This window comes from Phyllobates terribilis, unplaced genomic scaffold (genome assembly GCF_046119375.1).
Source record: "Phyllobates terribilis strain yellow unplaced genomic scaffold, ASM4611937v1 Scaffold_9__5_contigs__length_417890890, whole genome shotgun sequence".
NCBI lineage: Eukaryota > Metazoa > Chordata > Amphibia > Anura > Dendrobatidae > Phyllobates > Phyllobates terribilis.
In genome coordinates this window covers 141,796,517-141,819,516 of record NW_027362769.1, presented here as the reverse complement: position 1 = coordinate 141,819,516, position 23,000 = coordinate 141,796,517, and the positions used below count along the sequence as shown (strand labels likewise).

At 39.4% G+C, this 23,000-nt stretch overlaps 1 protein-coding gene across 26 annotated transcripts in view; it reads right to left on the bottom strand.

Annotated features, from left to right (window-relative positions):
- Nucleotides 1-23,000, bottom strand: part of BAZ2B (bromodomain adjacent to zinc finger domain 2B) — a 376,347-nt gene that overhangs the window by 2,124 nt on the left and 351,223 nt on the right. For 12 of the 26 annotated variants that reach the window (XM_073647090.1, XM_073647102.1, XM_073647106.1 and 9 more), the window contains 19 exons: nt 21,178-21,222; nt 20,580-20,612; nt 18,221-18,286; nt 17,033-17,173; nt 15,950-16,204; nt 14,875-15,089; nt 14,689-14,763; nt 13,402-13,636; nt 10,829-10,891; nt 10,601-10,745; nt 9,017-9,672; nt 7,587-7,866; nt 7,257-7,412; nt 5,100-5,257; nt 3,208-3,518; nt 2,660-2,795; nt 1,944-2,090; nt 1,102-1,373; nt 282-425 (listed from right to left, as the gene is read on the bottom strand). In XM_073647090.1, the coding sequence (XP_073503191.1) occupies nt 282-425; nt 1,102-1,373; nt 1,944-2,090; nt 2,660-2,795; nt 3,208-3,518; nt 5,100-5,257; nt 7,257-7,412; nt 7,587-7,866; nt 9,017-9,672; nt 10,601-10,745; nt 10,829-10,891; nt 13,402-13,636; nt 14,689-14,763; nt 14,875-15,089; nt 15,950-16,204; nt 17,033-17,173; nt 18,221-18,286; nt 20,580-20,612; nt 21,178-21,222 (3,533 nt within the window). The remainder of the gene's footprint in view (nt 1-281; nt 426-1,101; nt 1,374-1,943; nt 2,091-2,659; nt 2,796-3,207; nt 3,519-5,099; nt 5,258-7,256; nt 7,413-7,586; nt 7,867-9,016; nt 9,673-10,600; nt 10,746-10,828; nt 10,892-13,401; nt 13,637-14,688; nt 14,764-14,874; nt 15,090-15,949; nt 16,205-17,032; nt 17,174-18,220; nt 18,287-20,579; nt 20,613-21,177; nt 21,223-23,000) is intronic. The other 14 variants (XM_073647095.1, XM_073647103.1, XM_073647097.1 and 11 more) reach the window with 5 other exon arrangements.

Genomic DNA, 23,000 nt, shown 5'->3' with positions numbered 1-23,000 from the left:
CCTTTATTTTCTCGCCTTTATTATGGCCGCAAGTTGACGCATGACCGTGGGCCTTGTGACATGTACAGCATCGTATATGTCTGGGATGCTATCAGTTCAGGGCACAGGTCCGGTGGGTGGATGTTGGGTATTGTGGCCGTAACTTGGATCATAGAATGCAGCGGCTGAACCCCTTTGCCTTCATTTAAAGGGTGTCAGGGCAAGAGTTGGATGCACTGTATGAATAGGCTTTATAGTGTGTGGCGATGTGCACTCCATGTATATGGTTACACAATACTTACTGGCCATTGCTCAGCTTTTCTCTGATGGTTGCAAAGTCCATAGGTTTCTTGATGACTTTTTTGTAACCAGGTACAAGTTTCAAGTTAACAGGAAGCAAAAAAGGCCAGGCGTCCGCATGAGACTCCATCTCCGACAAGATTATGCTGCAAAAATAAGACGTCAGCAGGTGATACATGTACAAGAACTAAAGGCTAATGCACTGTCCTAATGGCAGTAGGACACTTTGGGCTTCTGGTAATCCAGAGGCGTCTAATCCATATGATGTGTTATAGCTGCCTAATAAAGGGGTTATCCTACCAACCTTTATCACTTATAGGATAGGAAATAGATATATGATCACTGGGGGTCCAACCATTGAGAGACCTCACCGAACGAGGGTCGTATGTCACTCATGTGAATATTGAGGGCGTGCACATGCATGACTACCGCTACTTTCACTGTCTATGGGGTAGGTGGTCACAGAAGGGCGCTACCACTCCCATGTATCACAAGTGAATGGAGTGGTGGCCACTCATGCGTATTAATACTTTGTTCTCACATGACTTTAAGACCTCTGTTCTTGGCATCTCAGGGAATCTTATAGATTATGTATATTGTTCATCGGAAAACATTCTCATTCCTTTTAAAAGAAAAAATGGCCATGGAGACAGTATCCAGCTCCCAAAAAACTGTTCTAACTATTCTCAGTCTCACAAATTAAAACTAGTTCTCATACTTCTATCAGAACCACCTGCAATATCTTTCTCTACCTCGCCAATAATGGTTCCCTCATACATGAGACCCAATCACGTGTCTGGGAGAAGACATAACATTTCTTACCTACAAAGAGCCAGATCCTTTGAGTCATCCTTGGCGGAGGTTTTAGATTTCTTGGACGCTGGGGAACTTTCTTGTTTTGTGGGACTAACGTTATTTTCATCTGTTTTTCTTTTTTTGGAGTCCTTGCTGCCTTTTTTGCTAGAGCCTCCTCCAGTTGCTACAGTTGGGTCTTCATCTTCGACGTCTGCTGATGCCTTCTTTCCTTTCCTCGCTTCAGAATTCTTCTTCACTTTTAGATTTGCCTTCTTCATTTTTAAAGTATGACCACTTGCCTATGATACAAATACAAATACCATAAATGTTTCTAAAACTAGAAATTACAGTAGCACTTTGTGTGTTCTCGGCCTATGTGACAAAGTGATGTATAAAATAAGAAGTCAAGAGAAGCGGGTTTTTTTTGTCGTTTCCAGAGTGTTTATTTTTTGTCATTTTTGGCTGTCTGAAGTTTATTGAGCTTTTTCATTGCCTTTTCTGTAAAGTATAGTGTGTCCTCCAAGTGGAAAATGCCTGAAGAATGGTCAGCTAACTCCTTTTAACCATTTGGCATCTTTGATGGACGCTCAAAATACTTAACATATGACCAGCAAGTCGTTTTTAATATAGGAAAGGATATGTTCATCCTTTTGAGTGTTTTCTGAAGGATTTCGGAGCGAACCCACCTGAAAAAGACTTATTTTCTAATTTGCTTATTTTCCTGGTTCTGCAAACTGGTTTCGCCACTCAGGCTTCATCAGTGGTTGGTAATGGAGAATACTCTGGAGTACAGCTAAAGCTGTAGCAAAACAGCATATCCACTATTTCAGGTAGGCCCCGAGTCAATGTGTAAGAAAATGGTGTCTTACCTTAGAAATACAGGCAGGGCAGAACCAGTCGCCTTCTGGAATCGCAGTGATTTTGGGCCGATGGCAGTAGGTGTGACATCCTTTGTCACAACCGTCACACAAAAGCAGCAATTCCTCATTGTCCCCTTTGCGGCATATTTGGCAGTACTGCAACACATGTAAGACAAATGATAATAAAATAGGACCATGCACACATTTATATTTGCAAATCTGTTAAGACAGGTCAAAAACATATCAAGTTGTTATAACAGATTATACATTAGGAGTGTCTGCACCAGGGCACTACACATCCCCCTCCTATTGATTTGAACAGGAGGCGGATGTGTAGTACCAAGCCCCGGCCACTACAAGTAGACGGAGCAGCTCCGCAAGTGAGTACTTCCGGTCGGCGGCCGCCACCGATAACAGCTGATCGGCGGGGATGCACGGTGTCGGACCCCAGCTGATCAGACATTGATGACCTATACTAAGGATAGGGCATCGATGTAAAAGTTGTGGACAACCTGTTTAATAATATGTCTGTCTGCTCACCATTTATACTAAAGTTGGACAGGTCAGCTCCTTCTGAATTCAGAAATAGCTGCATTCCCCCTAGGATAGGGCTACACGGCGACCTTGGCCATGACGTAGGTCGCTTGACCAAAGCTCGCCATGTGTCGCTGCTACAAATGGAAACAGAGGTAATATCTCAGGAAGAAGTTTGCCCAATAACTTACAACTTTCATGATGGATTTCTCCCAAGCGATAGATTTCTGCAGCTGCTGAATGCAGAGTGATACTTGTGCAGCGCTGCGCGCCTCTGACAGCGCTTTCCTCCAGATCTTCAACCCTGGGGCAATGTCATCTTCAGTCCTGCACAAGTGACAATTCATAATAAAAAAAAAATACATGAGATGAACTGACTTCCCTCCAAACGCACATAAGTAACAATCACGTAGAAAGCCAGGCAGTGACAAAACAGATAAAAAAAAACAAAACAATATATGCAACATTAAAGCAAATGAATCAAATGTAGAGCACAGGTTGACTGTAAAGCTGAGAAACATAGTGATAATCATATACGAGTAAGGTATAGGCTAAGCACTGACTTTGCAGGATTATTGACATACAGTACGACAGCACCATGCAGGATTACACGATTGTAAAAAGACATAGGAAAAGCTACAGAAAAAAAACAGGCAGGAAATAACAAGCTCCACCGAGCAAAGAAACACAGTGATTGGTTATATATATATATATATATGTATTAATTTCAATGACCTACCCGTCACCATCACCACTAATAGATGGTGCAGGAGCAGGGACAGTAACTGTGCCCACATTATCCAGTTTGATCTGAATGGTGGTACTTAAGGGGCTCTTCAGATACCTTCTCTCAATGTTCCTCTCCAAGTCAGTCAGCCTGGTTACAGCTATATCTAGAGGGTTGTCACTCTTCCGCTCTATAGCACATGAATTGCGTCCTTCGTCTCCTGTGTGATCTCCGTCGTGTTCCTTATGCCATTTGGCAAGAGGTTTATGTTCGTGATAAACCAAGTCTTCCCTCTCAGAATCGAGCTCCGGGCACATCCAGCCCTAAGCAGCAAGAGAGACGTTACAACCAATTCTGCAAATCGTTTTACCATACATTTTCAGCTTCCAGCGAATGCGGAGGAGGGGAGTGATCGATCACAATTTAGAAATCAATAATCCACATGGCTATACACATGACATAACATTTGTTCCTCACACACAGTCTTGGCTTGGCAATCATGCACATGTTGGTGGGACACCTTTGTTCTCACCGGTGATAAGCTACCTTCAAAAGGTGTCTCGTTGAGAAGAAAGATGTTGGATTTTTTACATACCCATTCCTTTATTCTTATAGATGATAAGTCACCACCAAAGGATTGGGCATGTTGAAATCCAAAATGCATGGTCCTCCTTTTCCATCTGATAATTTGGTGGCTTATTATCACTTGTAAGAACATAGGATGGGGCATGTTGAATTCAAACATGCTCGCTCCTTCTTTTCCACCAGAACTGCAATCACAGAAGTTTCAGGATACCACCATGTACATTAGATTATTGATGAAATCAGACGCTTCAATCATCATTCACCTTGGTGTGAGCCAAAGGCTATATCTCTTACCATCTCCTATAAAGGATATTTTTAATCATGACCTTTTCATGATTGGAGCAATTAAATTGTGTTGTATAAAACTGAAAGCCAAAACTAGTCTTGAGACCAGCTATGTAAAAGTGGCAATGTCCTGTCAAGGAGTTACATGGCCGGCCTTTTATTTGAAGGAAGTGGATCTCCACAGATCGCTCATACAATGGGGTTGGATGCTTCTGCTAAAAATTTGGGTGTCATGTACTGGATGATGTGGTGCTCTAGTGGGCCAGTTTCACCTTTGGAAAAGCTATAAGTTTACTAAGATTTAATAGAGGAGGTTCCTGGGACCAAGAGTCCTACTAATAGCTGAAACAGAAGGGCAGAAGCGTTCAGCCAAGTACTGCTCTCCTCGGACACTGAAAATGGGTTCAATAGAGAGTCTGTCTTTAGTTTTGGAGGGGAGCAGCACTTGGCTAAGCTCTTCTGCTTCTTTATTTTGCAATTGGTGGTTGTCTCAGCTAGGGCTGTGGAGTCGGAGCCGTTGAGTCGGAGTCAGTGTCCATTTTGGTGGAGTCGGAGTTGGTATAAAATGGACCGATTGACCCCTAAAATGTATAATAAATTGTGTACAGTAGTACAATACAGGATGTGCTGTAAATGTTTTCATAAGAATTTGGGAAAGTTATGAAATGTCCTATAAATGTCTGTTCCGTTCCTAAGCATCTCAGCTTTTAGTTGAGATGAATCTGTGCTGCACTTTATGTACACGCTCAATAGTGAGGCCGAGCTGTGGAGTCGGAAGTCAGGGAAATTGAGGAGTCGGAAGTCAGGGAAATTGAGGAGTCGGAAGTCAGGGAAATTGAGGAGTCGGAAGTCAGGGAAATTGAGGAGTCGGTGGTTTGACTCCACAGCCCCGACTCAGCACCTGGACTCCCATCGATCAAAACATCTGACATGTCTATCACATGCACTTTCATGTTCACCCTTAGATCAATGTACATTTTACCTAGAAACCAAATTAAAACATACAATTCCTTTTGATGAGCATAAATCCTTGCCTTTACTTGCAGACTAGCGGAAGCCACTCTTCTCTCCAGATCTTCCACCTGCTGGAGGATAGCGATATCCACCTCCATCTCGTGATCCTCCATACACCAGTTCTCCACCACATCTCTTGTCACTTCTCCATGTTCTTGTCCTCTCATATCTATTATAGCTACATGAACGACGATAGAATCAGAGCAGGAAGATAACAAAAGGTCATCAAGGAAACTACATCTTTTCATAATCCTGTAGACTACGATGGATGAATTGGTGAATATTATTTAAATGGTCAAGGTCACCCTCTTTCATGTTGCCAAAGCAGGGGCTGGGACCCCTCTACCTACAACCAGCTTTTGTTGCCTCTCAACCAAATCAGTAGACATACATTGATTTTAATGTAAAAGGTCTCAAGTAGATTATCTTGATTTATCCACATTGATCCAAGAATGAAACCTGAATGGAGTGAATAAATGTGCTCATCGCCAATTCCAAAATGGTAAAATCCAAAACAAATGCATATAATACATGCGCTTACTTACTGTATCCCCCAACCCAGCTCCCCAGTCCTATTTCCTCTCATCCTCTCTGCACCTTATTTCTTAGCAATGTCATGGTAATGATAACGTAAGTAAAGATCACAAGTTAAAGGGTTAGTCTTCAGAAAATCAAACCAAAAATGTTTTTGTTTGAGTCTTTGGACCCCTGTTTTTGTACTTTTTTGTGGTTCTTTCAAGTCTTCAGGAAATCCCATTTTCTTAGGTCTTCCGACTTCTAGTCTGATCACAAGCTGTCCCACTGCTATAACCCTTAACCCTTTCACGACGCGGCCAATTCCCGTTTGCGTGTTCGTTTTTTCCTCCCATTTTTCCAGAGCCATAACTTTTTTATTTTTCCGTCCGCATTGACATATGAGGGCTTGTTTTTTTGCGGGACGGGCTGTACTTTTGAATGACTCCATTCATTTTACCATACAGTGTACTGGAAAACTGCAAAAAAAATTCCAAGTGGGGAGAAATTGTGACGAAAATGCAATTCTGACATTTATTTTTTGGAAATTGAGTTTACGGTGTACATTGTGTGGTAAAAATGACCTTGCAATATGATTCTCCTAATCAGCACGATTACGGTGATACCAAACGCGTCCAGTTTTGTAAATATTTTAGTGGTGAAAAAAAATCAGAAGTTTTAAAAAAAAAAATATGGGGGTTGTGTCGCCATTTTCTTAGACCTGTAACGTTTTAATTTTTCAGTTGATGGAGCTGTGTGATGGCTTATTTTTTGCAAGGTGAGACAAAGTTTTTATTGATACCATTTTGGGATAGATATGACATTTTGATCGCTTTTTGCAGCAGTTTTTGTGGTATTTCAGCAACGAAAAAAAACGTAATTTTGGGGTTCTTGAATTTTTTTCATTTATGGGGTTTACCGATCGGGTTGATTATTTTTATATTTTGATAGATAAGACTTTTCTGAAGGGGGCGATACCACATGTATATTTTTTTTATTAGCTTTATTTTTTTTAATGGGTGAAAAAAGGGGGTGATTTGAACTTTTGTCTTTTTGATTTTTTTCATATTTTTTAAAACTTTTTTTTTACTTTTCACTATATTTGTTAGTTCCTTTAGGGGACTATAATCTGCGATCACTTGTGATATATATACAGCAATACCAGAGTATTGCTGTGTATAGCAAAAATGATGGTCTCCTTTGAAGCCTGGCCACAAGCATGGAGGTATTCCATAGACCCGCTTCTTTCATAGCAACCCATCAGCGACCCGCGATTACGTCATGGGCACGCAGATGGGCACTTAGAATGACACGACCCTACGCCAGCACGCTGTTAATGCCACTGTCAAGAGCTTTAGCAATTGTTTGTAATATGTGGTGGATTCCAGAAACAAGTATTACATTCCCCTACAGCGCCACCACAGGGGAAAACAGGCATTACACTATTCCCGCTAAAACCAATGGACTATTTATATAATGCACAAACAATGTTGGGTCTTCCAGAGTGAGTTGTATTTTTGTAGCTGCTCACAACTCTGACTAATAGTTCAGGGTCCTGAACAGAGGCCCCCCTCTATTAATTTAGAGTGGAAATGGGTTTTCTGCACAAGATAACCCCCTTCTAAGCAATAATACTCCATGTTGTAAGAGAACGCAGAACTTACAATCTTTATTTTTCAAGCAGGCTTGAGTGATGTAATCTAAGTGCTTCTGAATTTGCTTCTGTAAAGACTTCTCTCGTATACCGCGGATGTTAAATACTTTCAGCAGAGATTTTAGATCTTCCGGATCTGTGATTCTCCACCATCCAAATTGCATTTCTTTAAAAAAATAAATAATTCCAGAGATTTCGTTCAATGGATTCCACATCTTAAATTATTTCCGAAATCAAATTTAAAATTTTTTTGTTGTATAAAAGTGACTTAAAAGTGTAAAATAAAATGTGAAATATAGTTAAAATAAAAAACAAAACAAAATGCCGAGTATAATTGTACCTTCTGGAATCGGTCGGGGACTAGGAAAATCTACTTGTTTGGGTAACTCTACAGCAGGAGACGGGGTGCAGAGAGATTTGTCACTTTGTGGCACCGGAGATTCACTTTTGCCAGCTTGAGTGCTTGGAGTGATGAAAGCGTGCCCGTTTCCTTCAGATATTCCAAGTCCAAGACTGGGCATTGGGCTTGGCATCGGAGAAGAAAAGGGTAGATTTCCTGGCACAATTGGTGACGGCCATCCGCAAAACTGAAGTCCCATGAGAGGTAAACCATGCTTTATCTAGATGTATTAATTGACAATATTATTGTTATTATTATTAGTATCTGAGAGAGGTTTATCTATTTTATTCATCTAAATTAGAAAATGAAACATGAAAATCAAAATAAAAAGGAAGTAAAACCTCTTGAATTTACCCCCCCGCAAAAAGCCTGTAGTCTACAGAGAGGGCTGACGTGATTGCTTTATGAGGGGTGGGTGTGTTATACCTGGTGCAGGGGGCATGATACAAGGATCCAAAAAGTACCAAAGATAGAATGCACCTGGCTCTGTATAAATCAATGTTATTTAATGACTTAATATATATAGATACCCCTCTTTTTTTACTTAAATGCATGTATTTGGGGTTAAAAATCATTTTTGCAACCAGATCCATAAAAAAAAAAAATTACTGTTCGTCTTCTAAAGCCTCTTTGTTGCACCCTCCATTGCTGGCTGCAGAACAAGTTAACTGAGAACCCGTCAGTGAGCCCGTCCTGAAAGGAAAGTTTGTAAATCTGTCTTTTTTGTGCTCATCTCGGCTGATTTTTGACCACAGACTACATCAAAAGTTGAGCTGTTCAAAAATAAGCACAGAAGAGCTCAGAAAAATACAGATAGCGAGCATGTAAAAACCACATGGGGCAAAATTTATTTTTGGCCTCAAATTTAAGTTAAAAAAAAAGGTCCTTAAAGGTGTCCATATCATTAAGATCTATTAAAGTAGAAGACCTGGCATTCAAAAAAAACTCTGGAAAAAAAACATAACAAAAGTCATTATACTCATGTTACCCATCCTTATGACTTTTCCCCAGTCCTCAGCCATCTCAGTACTTCCCTGCTACTGGTTGCAGGCCACTGTAACCGCTGCAGCCAATCACTGGTAGCATTGTGTTACCAAGAAAGCATATGAGGGCAGCTGAGAGACCATCAGTGGACTGGGAAGCTTCAGAGCTGGAGAAGCGAGGGATAGGTATGTCTTTCTCGGCTTGACAACAATATAATTTATATACATGGCTTTAACATAACCACATGAGCAATCAGGCAGCAGAATGTGGCTTGCTTCTTTTTCAATGCTGAAATTTATAGTTTGTGCCAAAGGAAAAACGGAGACTATTAAATGCCCAAGTAGAAAATGTCAGTAAATTTGGAGCCTCTCTTTAACCTGACCTACCTGAAGTGGAGACATTGTGAATGGACTCAGACCCAGGCTGTTCTGTAAAGCGGAGGAGGTCATAACCGGTGATGGCACTGGTGAAGGAGACTGAGACGGTTGCTGACACTGACTTGTAGAAGCTAATGAAGTGGAATACTCTACGTGTGTTATTGAAGTGTCATCACAAGGTGTCCGAGGGAGGAGACTGAACCATTGTCGGCTCTTGTCGGTAAGAGTTTTCAGCAGCTGTTCATTGGGAATTATGTGAGAGTTGTAAAACTTTCCGTGACCGCTGAGCACAGCAGTGAATGGGTTCAAATCTGTCTTTTCCTGGGGACATTGGGACGTGCTGGCCTGCAGGTTGATGGGTGTGCTCCTGGCATTGTTATGGAAATGCACAGGGCAGCCATTTGGTGAAACACTTGTTTTTAGGGTTATGAGGTCCATGTCGGAGGGCATTTTGGCTACTTCTAGCAGTTTGCTAAGTTTAGAAAAGGATCCAGGTTTTTGGAGGAATAAATTGGTGCTGTCTTTATCCTTAAGACATTTCTGCTCCCCATCACTGGCATTCACACAGTTTGGTTTCTCATCGCAGCTCTCAATCGCTTCTTCTTTTATCTGAATGTTCTCTGCTTGGCGTTTCCTCTCCTTTTCTTTTGCCATTTCTTCCAGACCTATGTAGGGATTAATACATAGAGTACAGTAACAGCACAGGAGTTAATAAAACTCACTTTCAAAATTTTATGATATATACAGTTAATTTAATATTACACACCAAATTTACCATTATGCATGTGGTTGAATAGTGGGGGAATGTAGGCTGGGGGGTAGTAGCAATAAGCTAAGTCTACCTTGGCCAAACTATTTTGATACTGGAAGTATATAGATATTGGACTGGGATTGCAAACTGAATCCCAGTCCAGTATTTATATACTCCCAGTGTCCAAATACTTTGCCATCGAAGTCAATGGATGCCTATATGGTTGCGTACATTGGTTGTGTACGTCTGATTCGATTAGGATCTTATCTGTCATAAATACAGCATTTGTACGCACTTTTGGTTTGCACTTACAGAGAGATCAGACGGGCTGTCCAGCCTAATAGTGAGAAAGTAACTATTAGGGTGTTGGCTAGCGTGGTGTACTACACGTAACTACATATGGGTATGTGTGACCTTTTTTTTCAGTGATGTGTCATAAAAACACCATTATCCTGAAGTTAACTGGATATAAAAATTTTAAACACACTAGGAGGGAGGGTTACATAGACTGTCTTTGTATATGCCAATCTATAACTGATGTACAGTGGAGTAAGATGCACCAACTTTATTAATATACATTATTATTACTACATTTGATGCATTTTTGGCTTTCTGTGCACTCTGGTTTGAAATTTACATCTGTTCATGTGCTATACAGTAATTTAGGCCAATTTCTGTAAATTGGCCAGCTCGCAATTGGTCACGCTGTCCAGCTAAATGCTACAAATTTTAATAGAAAAATGGTGCTTGCCAACTTTAGTGAATTTTTTAACATAATACAATTGGCATAAAGCTTTTAAAAAAAAAAAATCTCTTCTTGGTTCCCAATTAGGCTCCTTTACCTTCACCGCTCTCCATTCCTTCCACAAATATACCCCCACACTGTGGAAGAATCCAGTACCGCCGCCGGTACCGATCTTGCCCAAACATCATAGAGCGCAAGGAATGAGATGACTCAAACAACTTCTTCCTGTACTGGTTTTGTTGCTGTGAAAACAAGATAAGGATTTAGAAGAATCCCTGTAGTATCAGGGTGGACAGTATCGGAGTGCATGAGATCCATTAATTACCTTCAGCAGCTTTTCGATCTGTTTCTCCAGTTCCTCTACAGTAGCCGTCTGATCTCCATCGTCCTATAGGTATCAAAACAAAGTGGAATTACAAAAGGAGAGAAAATGAGAAATACACAATCAACATTGTATTGAAGAAATGGACGTCTGGAGAATTCTAGACTGACGAGCTGCCGAGCGTGACTTTTCCCCAGGTGATGCTATGGAGCTCAAAAGAATGACAGATGCATTCAGGGGTGTATGCTAAGGAGAAAGGACCCTATAACAAGCATCAATATGGAGCACCCGTCGTGAAGGCTGTCAATCAACAGCCTTTGTATTCATCCTACCCACCCTTCCACAATTGCCCTGGCTGTATGTGTGAGGTGGAAAAGAACATCTAATGGAAAAAGCCATCCTGCTTGGTGGAGAACCTTCGTATAGATTTCGCATAGAGGTTCTGAAGCATTAAGGGGTATTCCGATCTAACATAATGGTCAGCAGTGTGGGATCGCCATTGCTGCCAGAGAGGAGGACTTGTTTCAATGCTGCACTCAGGAGAAGTTGAATAGAGCGGCTATGCAAGAAGCCTCTTCAGAGAGGAAGAGGACAGGAAGTAGTGATCCTGAATGTCAATATTAACCCTTTAAAAGGGCCTTACTACATGACTTAGAATAAGAAGCCAAACCCAAAACTCCATTTGCAGATACGTGTTTGGAGGTGTTTGCCCCTCATCAATGCAAAGCAGGAGAATTGATGAGAAGCCGCTGACAGGAGGTCATGGAATTTGTGAAGTTTCTGGTACGTATTCTTATCCTAAGTCATGTGACAAGGCATTTTAAGGGGTCAATATGAACATTTTAGGATCGCTATATCCAAGAAGTGTTACTAAAGTTCCTGTCCTCTGAAGAGGCTACCTGCATATCAAAATTCCCAGGCAAACATTGCATTGTCTATAAGTCTCCCGACGCCAACAAGGAGAAACTTTACTCCTTAGAGCAGCTAGTCATGTATGCACCCCACCACTCCATTCCAAGTCCAGCTTGGCTATCTTCATCAGTGTCAAAGACTTTTAATGAAGCGGCAGGAACGAATGGGTGACTAGCCACCTTTGAACTCCTTCTGGTCACGGTCTTGCAGCCATCGATGATTGTAGAATAGACGTCCCCAATTGTGGCAGTCAGTGGAGGTTCCATTATAGAGAATCCAGGGATAACTAGTACATGAATGTAGCTGCAGATAGCTCAGTATATAACAGGCAACAGATATAGAGGCTATAAAGTCACAAGCACTGGTACTTGTGGCTGGAACTCATGTAAACATGTATCCACAGGGGAGAAAAACACAAGTAATTTCCTATGAATCTACAAAGGTGTCATATTAGAAGCATAGTAACAACATCTCCAAGGATAAAGATGTTCAAACAAAAATATATAAGAGCAGCTCACCAAGCTAACGAAGAAAATGCACCATTCCCCAAGGTGCCCTATGCCCCAAAGGTGCGTTTTTCCTATCTTCATTAGGAAGTGTGAGAAGATTACCTGGAAGTATAAATACCTAACACATGGAGAAAGGTTGCAGCCCACGTGTCTAATTTCAAATGAGTCGTATTAGCATATACACCACCCATGCGCCTCTTTTACCACAACACTTCAGTCGCCGGATCATGCCGCACACGTGACAATGTCACATGTGCCGATAAGACTCATTTGAACTAGTCACATGTGCCATAACCTTCTTCATATACTGATATACTTCCAGGTAATCTCCTCATTTCTCCTGATGAAGACTAGGCGAAACGCATTTTGGTCTGTAGGACATTTTCTTCATTAGCTTGGTGAGCTGCTCTTATATATATTTGTTTGAAAGTCTTTATCCTTGGGGACATTGTTACTAGGATTATATGTCACCTTTGCAGGCTCATAGGAAGTTACTTGTTTTTTCCTCCCTGTAGGTATATATTTCCATGAGTTCCAGGCAGCTGTGCCTCTATATCCTCTACATCTGTCACTTGTGCTATTCTGAGCTATCTGCAGCTACAGTCATGTTGTTACTGGATTCCTCATACTAATTGTGCTTATATTACTGGTTTATTTGAGTTTTAATTGATTATTTAGAATAAAGTTTCTATTTTTTTAATGTAGATTTAATACACCTGTTGGTTTCTATTGGATTTATTCATCACATAAATGCAGAATTTTAACTTAAAGGGGTATTCCCATGTCCAAGATCCTATCCCAATATGTAGTAGATATAAGAAGAAGAATATTAACAAATGCCTCCAATTGGAAATGTAGAATGGTTCTTCTGATTCTGATTGCAGTAGATTAGTTATCCATGATTTCGCCCACTCATATAGTGATAGTGACAGTTAGTTAGCTGTTCATGGTCGTAAACCATGGATACCAATGCTACTGCAAAGCCCAGCACATGGGGTAAGCAACATAGCGAATCAGAAGAACTATACTATTGCTAATATTACTATTACAGATACTGTACTACTGTACATGTTGGGAGATGGGAATATCCCTTTAATGTTATTTCAGATAACTGCACAATACTGAAATGACACAAGGCTCAGTAATGTCCTATACCTCATCATCACAACTCTGAGACTTTTTCCCTTTTTTATCTTCATCTTCTTCATCATCTTCATCTGCTGGGTCGTCGGTGTCGTCCTCATCGTCGTCATCAAAGTCACTATCTGTGCCCTTTCGCCTGCGTTTCCTGCCAGGTGTGGGGGTGCCCAGTGAGGGGTGCTCCTCTCCTCCTTCGGGGCCTGCGATGGAGTCTCGCTTTCCAGTTTTCTTTGCGTGTATTATTCTAAGCCTTTGCAGTAATTGAAAAACAATAAATTACAAAAAGTTTTTTTTGTGTGGTTTGTTGATGCCAAACCCTAAGGATTGTAACCTCCAATATACCTGATTGTCAAGTTTAAGTCTGAGTACATCCAATGTTCAGCCCTCCTATATACTACCATCATATGTCTAAGATATGAAAGAGGTTTTCCCACGAACGAAAATTGATTTAAATCAATAGATCTTGGAATAAAAATATCTTCCACAATTGGATGTGTTTAAATAAAATGTTCCTGTGCTGAGATAATCTTATAAATGTGCCCCTGCTGTGTACTGTGTAATGGCTGTGTCTGACCGTACAGGAACATGGTCTGATCATACCACATCTCCTGGGCAGGGGAGGACGCAGGAGAGTATACAGATATTACAGCAGGGGTCACAGCTGATTCTTTTTGTGAGGGAAAACATTTCCCTGCCTGTTTTTAAACAATGTTTTACTTCAAAGAAAGAATCAGCTGTGATCCCCTGCTGTAATGTCTGTATACTCTTTTGCTTTCTCTCCTGCCCAGGAGATGTGGTATGATCAGACCATGTTCCTGTACAGTCAGACACAGCCATTACACAGTACACAGCAGGGGCACATTTATAAGATTATCTCAGCACAGGGACATTTTATTTAAACACATCCAATTGTCTAAGTTATTATTATGCAAAGATCTATTGATTAAAATTAACTTTTGTTTGTTGGGAAAACCCCTCTAAAGCTCACATACATATTAGCGCAAAGTCTTCAGAACCCACTGTTTTCAGTAGGACAAGACGATCATCTAATGTGTATGAGAGCCTCTGGACTCAAACAAAGAAGGATATGGAACGTGAAATTTTAAAGCTTGATCCTTTTGTTCTTCCGGGAGATATTCTCTCGCCAGGTGTCTAGCGCAGGCTTCATCCCCCTTTCTCCATTAAGAACATGACTGGCGGTCAAAACGCTAGTCTTGATAAGTCTGAGCCATAAATTGTAAAATATTCATACTAAAAAAAGTTATTAAAAAAAAATCTAGGATGAAATCAAAAGTAACTTACTTGCGAAGCTTGCCTTCAACCATCCACTTGTCCCTCCTCAGATTGGACATGTGGTCTAAACTTTTGTCAATTTCACTAAAAGTAAAATCAATGATGTAATAAATATAACAAAAAAAATATTATCAAGGAAATAACGTAAATATTATATGCAAAAGGACAAAACAGAATTCATTGCAGGGCATTTACCTAACGACACTTTTGCTACAGGCAAGTTCGTTGACTAGAAAAGCAAACACGGACGCCTTTTCTGCTGGGGTATGTGCCTGGAAGGATTTGGTCTTAAGACTTTCGGTGAGGTCGGTGTGCCCAAAATGAGCTTCCATAAAGATCTGAAGGATCTCGGATAAGTTGTCACGATTGATGCCGATGTTCATCAAGTGTTCTCCAAGAGCAGTTTTAGCCTTAAAGTGGAAAAAAAAAGTAAGAATGCAAATAATACATATTAAAATACTACTACTACAAATTAATTTTATATTCACAGGTTGTTTTTACAATCATGAATAATGTAGATAGTTCATTGGCAGAGTATGGGCGCTGGTGGTAAGGGCTGGCACAAACGTAATATTGTACACACTTGGCCTTCTTCTCATCTTCACCAACCATGAAAAGTTTTTAAAAAGGAGGTGTCCAATGTGAGAGAACCCTAAAGGTTAGTGAGACTATATCTGTTATATCCAGGGTGGCTTAGTAGTTACAGCCTACCTAGGGTGATGAATTAGTTAATATTAAAGGGGTTGTCCACTACTAGGACAACCTCTTCTTCATCAAAATGTCTGGCCCTGATAAAATAAAAAAAACTATACTCGCCTCACGTGCGGCGCCGTTCCCGCGGTGTCGACACTCGCGGTCCCAGGGCTCCCGTGGTGTTGTGACATGTGACACCGGTTCCCAATCAGCGCTGGCGTCACTGTCTCCATCTCCGGACAAATCTAACATGATGAGGAAGTCCGGACTGCAGAGGATTTCGGACTTCCTCTTCATGCTCAATTCGACAGGAGGTGGGGACAGTGACGCCAGCTCGGATTGGGCGCCAGCGTCACGTGTCACAACTACCGCATGGGAGGCCCGGGGACAGCGAGTGCCGACACCGCGGGAACAACGCCAGAAAGGGAGGGGAGTATAGGCTTTATTATTTTATGGGGTCCAAGTGTGGGGTATGAACAGGTGTTGTCCAAGTAGTGGATAACTTGTTTAATGTCCATTTTGGACGAGGACTCTCGTGTGTTAATATCTAATGGTAGGCAACGTTGTAGTACTTTACCTTATAACCCGGTGGAACTCCGGGATCACACACGGCCGCAGATAGGAGCCTTACTAGCAAATCGAGAATCTCTCCCAGACTGTCTCCTATATTTAATAAGCCTTCTTGAAAGACGTTCAGGGATGGGATATCATTATGGATGTCAAAGTTCAAAACTTTTCCAAAGTTACGTAGGAACTGTACCACCATGAGGCAGTTGGAGAATGTGCTACCAGACAGGATCAGACCCGGGATTCGCCGCAGTTCTGGCAAGGGCTAAAAGGAGAAAATTAATTGAAAACATATTACATTAATAAGGCCAATCTGTACAGTTGGCCCTTGGGTAACATTTCTTAAATCTGAGGGAAGATTTCATGACATCAGGTTGCAAAAGGACTTCAATATCCATCCATCTATATTTCTGCAAATATTTGTCTAATAGGAGAAACCAGATGTGTCTTTCACCTAATGTGAAGTAGCAAAAGCTGTCTAGAGAATAAGGTGCTCTTACTCACTACACCATTTTTATTTGATCTAGAAACTGGTCAGAAACAAGAAAAGGTTGAGTCCAGAGATAGAGGGGAGAAACCTACAGAAGCATGGAGAGAACATTCAAACTCCTTTCAATTATTGTCCCTGGTGGGATTTTAACCCAAGGCTCCAAAGCAAAAGTGCGATCCACTGAGCAACTGTGTTAACCACTGAGCCACTGTGCTCCCAAATGATGCTGTAAGGCTGGCTAACGAGTTGAACATTGACTTTTAGGGTATCTAGTGAGACACTAGTGAGATAGTTTTCTTTCTTTATGGGAGGGAGCTAATTTTCATGTTTTTCCCATGGAGTATTGCCAACAAGAACTCCAGAAGGAAAAAACAGCTGTACAGCCTAACCCAGCTCTGCACTGAAGAGGGGCAAGCACCCTGAAACAGCTGTCTTTAGTGGGTGTGTGCCCTGGACTGGCTTAGCTAATGTCTCATGTTGTGAGGCTCTTTAAAGGGTCAGATTTTGACTTAAAGGGCAGCTGCCATCAAAAGGATGGCACTAGCAAGATAGATTAAGCAAAGTTTGCAAGTTCTGTACCGGGAAGTCTCCATGTGCACATACCTTTTGGTCAGCCAAACACATATCTTCAGTTGGCTTCTTAAGCTCCTTGGCCAGTTCTAGTTCTAGGCGGCGCTGTTCAAGCTTACGTTCCTTATTCAAGCGTTTCTCGTCCTGTTTTTCTTGTTTTAAACGCTCTCTCTCCTTTAAAAACAATTACAGGAAAATGTAAAGCTCGGTAAATGTTTAGAAATAAATGTTTGGTGTCTCATGGTGAGCCACTCTGCCCTGGACTTGTGGGGTAAGTAATTCAGTGCTAACCATAGGGTATTTAGATATAGGGTTAGGACAACTATTGTATCTGTGGTCTGGGTGCAGGAACACCTAGACGCATCACTATAGTAATAAGAGTCTTGTAGCTGCATAATACAATTGTATTTGCACAGTTTGCCTTATTTTACATTACACCAACCAATAAAAACTATCCCTTTTATAATTTTGCGGACTATATAGACCTATTTGGAACCCCAATTTTTTTACTTTATATTTAATTATCGGTCAGTCTTTTCAAAATTATGAATCTTTGTACTCCCCCTTTGCCTTATTTTGCTTTCTTCTCTCTCAAATATCATGCTGAATGTACTGTTTTAGCGGCCTAGTTCGTGTTCTTTTAGAAGCTGCTTTGAACTGCTGCTCTAGCAAGAATCTGTCATCAAACGCTATTTACAAACGCTCTCCTTGAGTGGACTTCTCTGCTAGCCTCCGACATATTCAGACATTGAGAGTGTTTGTAAATAGTGTTTTGATTATAGATTTTGGCAAAAGCAGCAGTTTAAAGCAGCTTCCAAATGAGCAGATAAAACAGCACTCTCCGCATGGTATTTGAGAGAGAAGAAAGCAAAAAAAGATAATGGGGTATTATTACAAAGATTCATAACTTTGCAAAAGTAGATTAATAATTAAATTAAAAAAAAGTTTAGGGTAAATTCATGATAGGGATGGCTCCTTCATTCTTGTACTCAGCAGATTACCAGAGGTTGACATCAGCTATCATAATGCTACGGCTTAATCATAAAATCACAATCACATTTGTGATTTTAGAGAAGTTTTTCTGTAAGTCCCTTTTTGCTGACTCTCTTGTGAATATATTGTTCTGTAAATACTATGGCTTATCGTAGTAAGCACCATAGCAGTAAAAGATTAAAAGATTGGAATATACCTTTAATTCATATACCTAGCACCTTCCCTTACCTCTGCCTTTTTACGAGCTTCCACAGCCTTCAGGAGCATTATGTGCTGTCTTCTCCTCTCTCGTTCCTGGTAAAACAAATTCAAGAGTCAGATACAGAAAGCCAAATTCACCATTGGAGAAAATAAAAAAATAAAATAAAATACACAGGGCATTTGGTGAACATGAAGCTGAGAATTGCAGATTCAGCACTGACACTAGTCACAGTGAATGCTATAAATACAAGGCACATAAGGTCAAGTTGTGCACGTTTTTAGTCAAGGTTTAGAAAGCGGGTACACAATCATAAGCGGTAAAAGTAAAGCAATGAAAAATGAAGACGGTGTAAAAAAAAAAATAAATAAATTGCACAAAGTATACTCATGGAGAGTTGCAGCATGATGTTCCATTGTAAGGTTACTAACAGGATAGAAAGCTTCTGAAATGGGCTGGTTACGTCATGACTGTGATAAAGGGTAAGTCCACCTCGAAACACCATTTTTCTCTTTATGTATAAATATAGCCTGAATGAAAATTTTAGTGACTCTGTAACTGATTTGTATCAATTATAGCCCAGAGCTGAATTCATAGTTCTGCTGGTTGTTAGACACATACCTGGCATTTCTACTATACGCTGCTTCCCGTTAGTCAAGAAACCAAGCAAACACTATGCTGGAAATATGAGAAAATATAGCTGCACTCAGAAATACTAAGGCTATGTTCATACATCATGGTTTCTGGCATCAATTTTCTGCAGCAAAACCTGTTCTTCAAGGATTTTTCTTGCTTTTTTATGCGTTTTTGGTGCGTTTTTAATGCGTTTTTTTCTCTGTCCTGTCTCTTTTTATGCATGCACATAAAGTTCTGTGAAAAAAAGAGAACCCCATTCTATTTTGGCATCAAAAAGCTAAAACAAATTTTGGTGCGTTTTTGATGCGTTTTTTTTTCACCACCCATTAAAAAATGCTGGAAGAAGTGACATGCTCCATTTTCCCAAAAAAAACATGCAAGGCACAAAATCCTGAACAAAAAAAAAACCATGATGTGTGAACTGAGAATTTTGGTTTCTCATAGACTTTGCTGGTACTGTGTATAAAAGTCTGCAGCAAAAAACGCTGAAAAAAAACATGATGTGTGAACACAGCCTAAGAATAATACATTAAGAAAATTGGAACTGCATTACTGCCATAGAAAACAGGTAAAAGCTACATTATGTACATATGGAATATTGGAAAAAATGGAACTGCAATATTGCTATAGAAAAATTACAATAAAAAGAAGGTACTTGGAGCATAGTATTGGCCAATTTATGCACTAAATGCCTTCTTTTTACTGTAATTTTTCTATAGCAATATTGCAGTTCCAGTTGTACATAATATAGCGTTCACCTCTTTTCTATGGCATTAATGCAGTTCCAATTTTCTAAATGTATTATTCTTAGTATTTCAGAATACAGCTATATTTTGTCTTAGAATTATAGTCTCAGCTGGCACCTATACACACTAGTTTGGATGTACTGGTCAGTTTTTCTGACTGTATTGGAAATGCCTGAAGATTTCAGCTCTGAATCTCGCAGGACAGTTAATGCAGCTCTGGAATATAACTAACGGAATGTATTTACGAAGTTGCTCAACTTTCGTCATAGATTAATGCTTTGTGGTATTCAAAGATGAACTTGCCCTTTATGTCGGCAAGATCCTCAGAAATATTACTCACTGAGCACTTAACCCTGTGTTGTGACAGCTCATCGGTCTATTTTGCCTAAAATTTGGGTTGAAAGCTAACTTTTGGGGCTAGTTTTTTTAAAAAAAAAAATCTGCTAGAAAACTGCATAGATAAAATCAGAATTGCTCCCTTCAGCTGTATTGTGTATTTTTTTTTTGTGTATGCAAACATGAGGTCTGTTTATGAAGAATATACACATGCATGAATGTAAAAATAAAAGGATTATCCAAATGACGCTCCTTTGATGCACTGCATAAAGTTGGTAACGCTGCACCTTGCAGGGAGGGATTCTTTTCACTGTATGCATGCCTTTCAATAAATACGTCAAGGAATCGCTAATAATATGAGGCTCTGAATTTAGAAAGGAAATGTTTTTTTTTTTTTTTGTAATATATGGATCATCTAAATATGTTCCTACAGCCTTTGGTATCAGCGGTGTGACATGTATTAGTCTATCCTGGGTTAATTAGCGGATGTATGCGATGCTCTGCACTGTTAAGCCATGCAGGAGGGAAGATGTCATATGACAGCAGCCAGTGCTACACTTTATGCATTGCTAGGACAACCATATCACAACCAAAAATAAATAAAATAAAGAAAGAAAAAAAAATAATAAAAATCACGATGCGGTGTTAAGACGTACAAAAATAAACATACCCATACCATATCTAGTCTATGCCTCTCCAACTCCTGGTAGAAAGAGTTGGCACATCATTATGAAACAGAAATAAATGCAGATTACAAAATAACCATTTGTGAATAATAATAATAATAATCTAATAATAATATAATAATAATAATAATAAAAAAAAAAGTTAAATCATCCCCAGAAGCACCCGTAACCAAAGCAAGGCAGGTATTACGTAAGCGGGAAATACGGTGCAATTATCATACTAATTGTGGGGTATTCAATTATACTGCTGCTAGAAAGTAGTTCAAGGAATAGCAATATAATATGTATCCGTCAACATACAGAACAATGGGTACTGGGATCACCGAGGTATAAAGAAGTGAGGCTCCTTTAAGAAAATCAGTGAAAAAGAAAACATGATCCAAAGCATCCAATCAGATCAGTTTGTTTTCACGGGAAATGTTTTCTTTTCCACTTATTTACATAAATAAAGAATCATGTGACTCAGTGATGTCATTACTTATCAACGTATTGCGCTAAAATGGCAGCAAGTGATACAATTTAATGTTATTAAAATATGTATGGATTTAAAGGTGCTACTAGTTATTATAGAAAAATACAGACCTGGTGCTTCAAGAGGACGGCATGTTGACGTCGCATTTCCTTCTCCTTTAAAAAAAAAACAAATATTTAATATTAGTAGGAAAAGAATAGTATAAAGAATTATTCATTTTAACTAAAATAATAGAATAAAAAATAATTCATACTTCAGACTGCATAAGAAAAACAGGTTTCTAAACTCTCCTCCTGACTACAAGAAAGCCTAAATATATATATATATATATATATATATATATATATATATATATATATATATATATATATATTTTTTTTTTTCGGATTGAACAAAATGGTAAAAAACAAACAAACCTAATAACATGCTTTTGGAAGAGTCAAGAAACAGAGGCGACTACAAGCACCGCCTTAAAACAAGGGAAACTACAGTAATTGCAACAGTAAAACTTCAGTTGTTGTTCCACAAGCTAGCCAGCAGATGGCAGAGCACACCAGTACCTTACACTGATTGTGTAGCGGCTATGGTTTGGGAAAGTTTCCTTTATTTTTTGTATAGGACTGCACAAAAACCTACTGAGTAATGTTATCACAACAAACAAATAAATGGCAGAGCGGAGTCTCTAAACATCAACATTTGCATGTTTACATGGACTTAATACTTCCTTAAATTTTGCCAAAATTTGGACGTTCTCTTTTTTTTTTTCTGAAAATCCATTTATCTGATTTTCATATATGGTAGCACCAAATTATAGTTAAACATAAGAAATGCAACGTTGCTACTTTTCCTCCTGTTTCTTAACCCCTTACCGTCAAGAAATTTTTCGTTTTTGCGCTTAATTTTCTTTCTTCCCCTATTTCCAAGAGTCATCATTTTTTTATTTTTCTGTTGTTTTTTTTTGTAGGATGGCACCATTCATTTTACAATTCATTTTTATAATGTACTGAAAAAACGTGGCGTGAAAGAGGGTAAAAAACTTGCAATTCCGCCATTGTGTTTTGGGTTTAGTTTTTACGGTGTTCATTGTGCTGTAAAAATGACATTGCAACAGGATTCTTCAGGTCAGTCTGATTACAGTGATACCAAACTTATTTTTATTATATCTTAGTGGAAAAAAAAAATCTGAACTTTGTAAAAAAAAAAAAAATAGGTTGTCATTTTCTAAGACCTGTAACTTTTTTATTTTTCCATTGTTGGAGCTGTGTGAAGGCTTTTTTTGTGTGTCTAGCTGTAGTTTTTATTGGTTCCATTTTGGGTAGCATACGACATTTTTTGGCACTTTTTATTGCATTTTTTGGGGGAAGTGCAACGGCTAAAAGATGGCAATTCCGGAGCTTAGATTATTTTTTTTCTCTCCGGTGTGAGGTAGTAATTCTATACTTACAGTATATATAATAATTATATAATAATTACAATTCTATAATCGGACATTTATGGACAAGCCAATATCAAATATGTTTATTTTTGCTTATTTTTAATTTCTCTTTTTTTTTAAAATTGGGAAAATGGGTGTGATTTCAATTCTATTTTATTTTTTCAATATCTTTTTAAACATATTTTTTATTACATTTTTACTTGTATGCCCCCCCCTGCCCAAGGAACTTGGACCTGTGATCATTTCATTGCTTGTACAGTATGCTGTAATACTTTACTATAAGACTTCCAATATGGTGCAATGGGGGGCCTTCAGTAGACACCCAGCTGCCAGCGCAACCCATAGACTCCCTGTGGGGGGGTCGGCGAAAAGTGGTGTAATGATTACACCACCCAAACATTCCATTTAAATGCGCTGTGAGAGATTGATTGCAGCATATAAATGGTTAACAGCAGGGATTGGCACTAGCTCCTGAACCTGCTCCGCATCTGAAGTGTA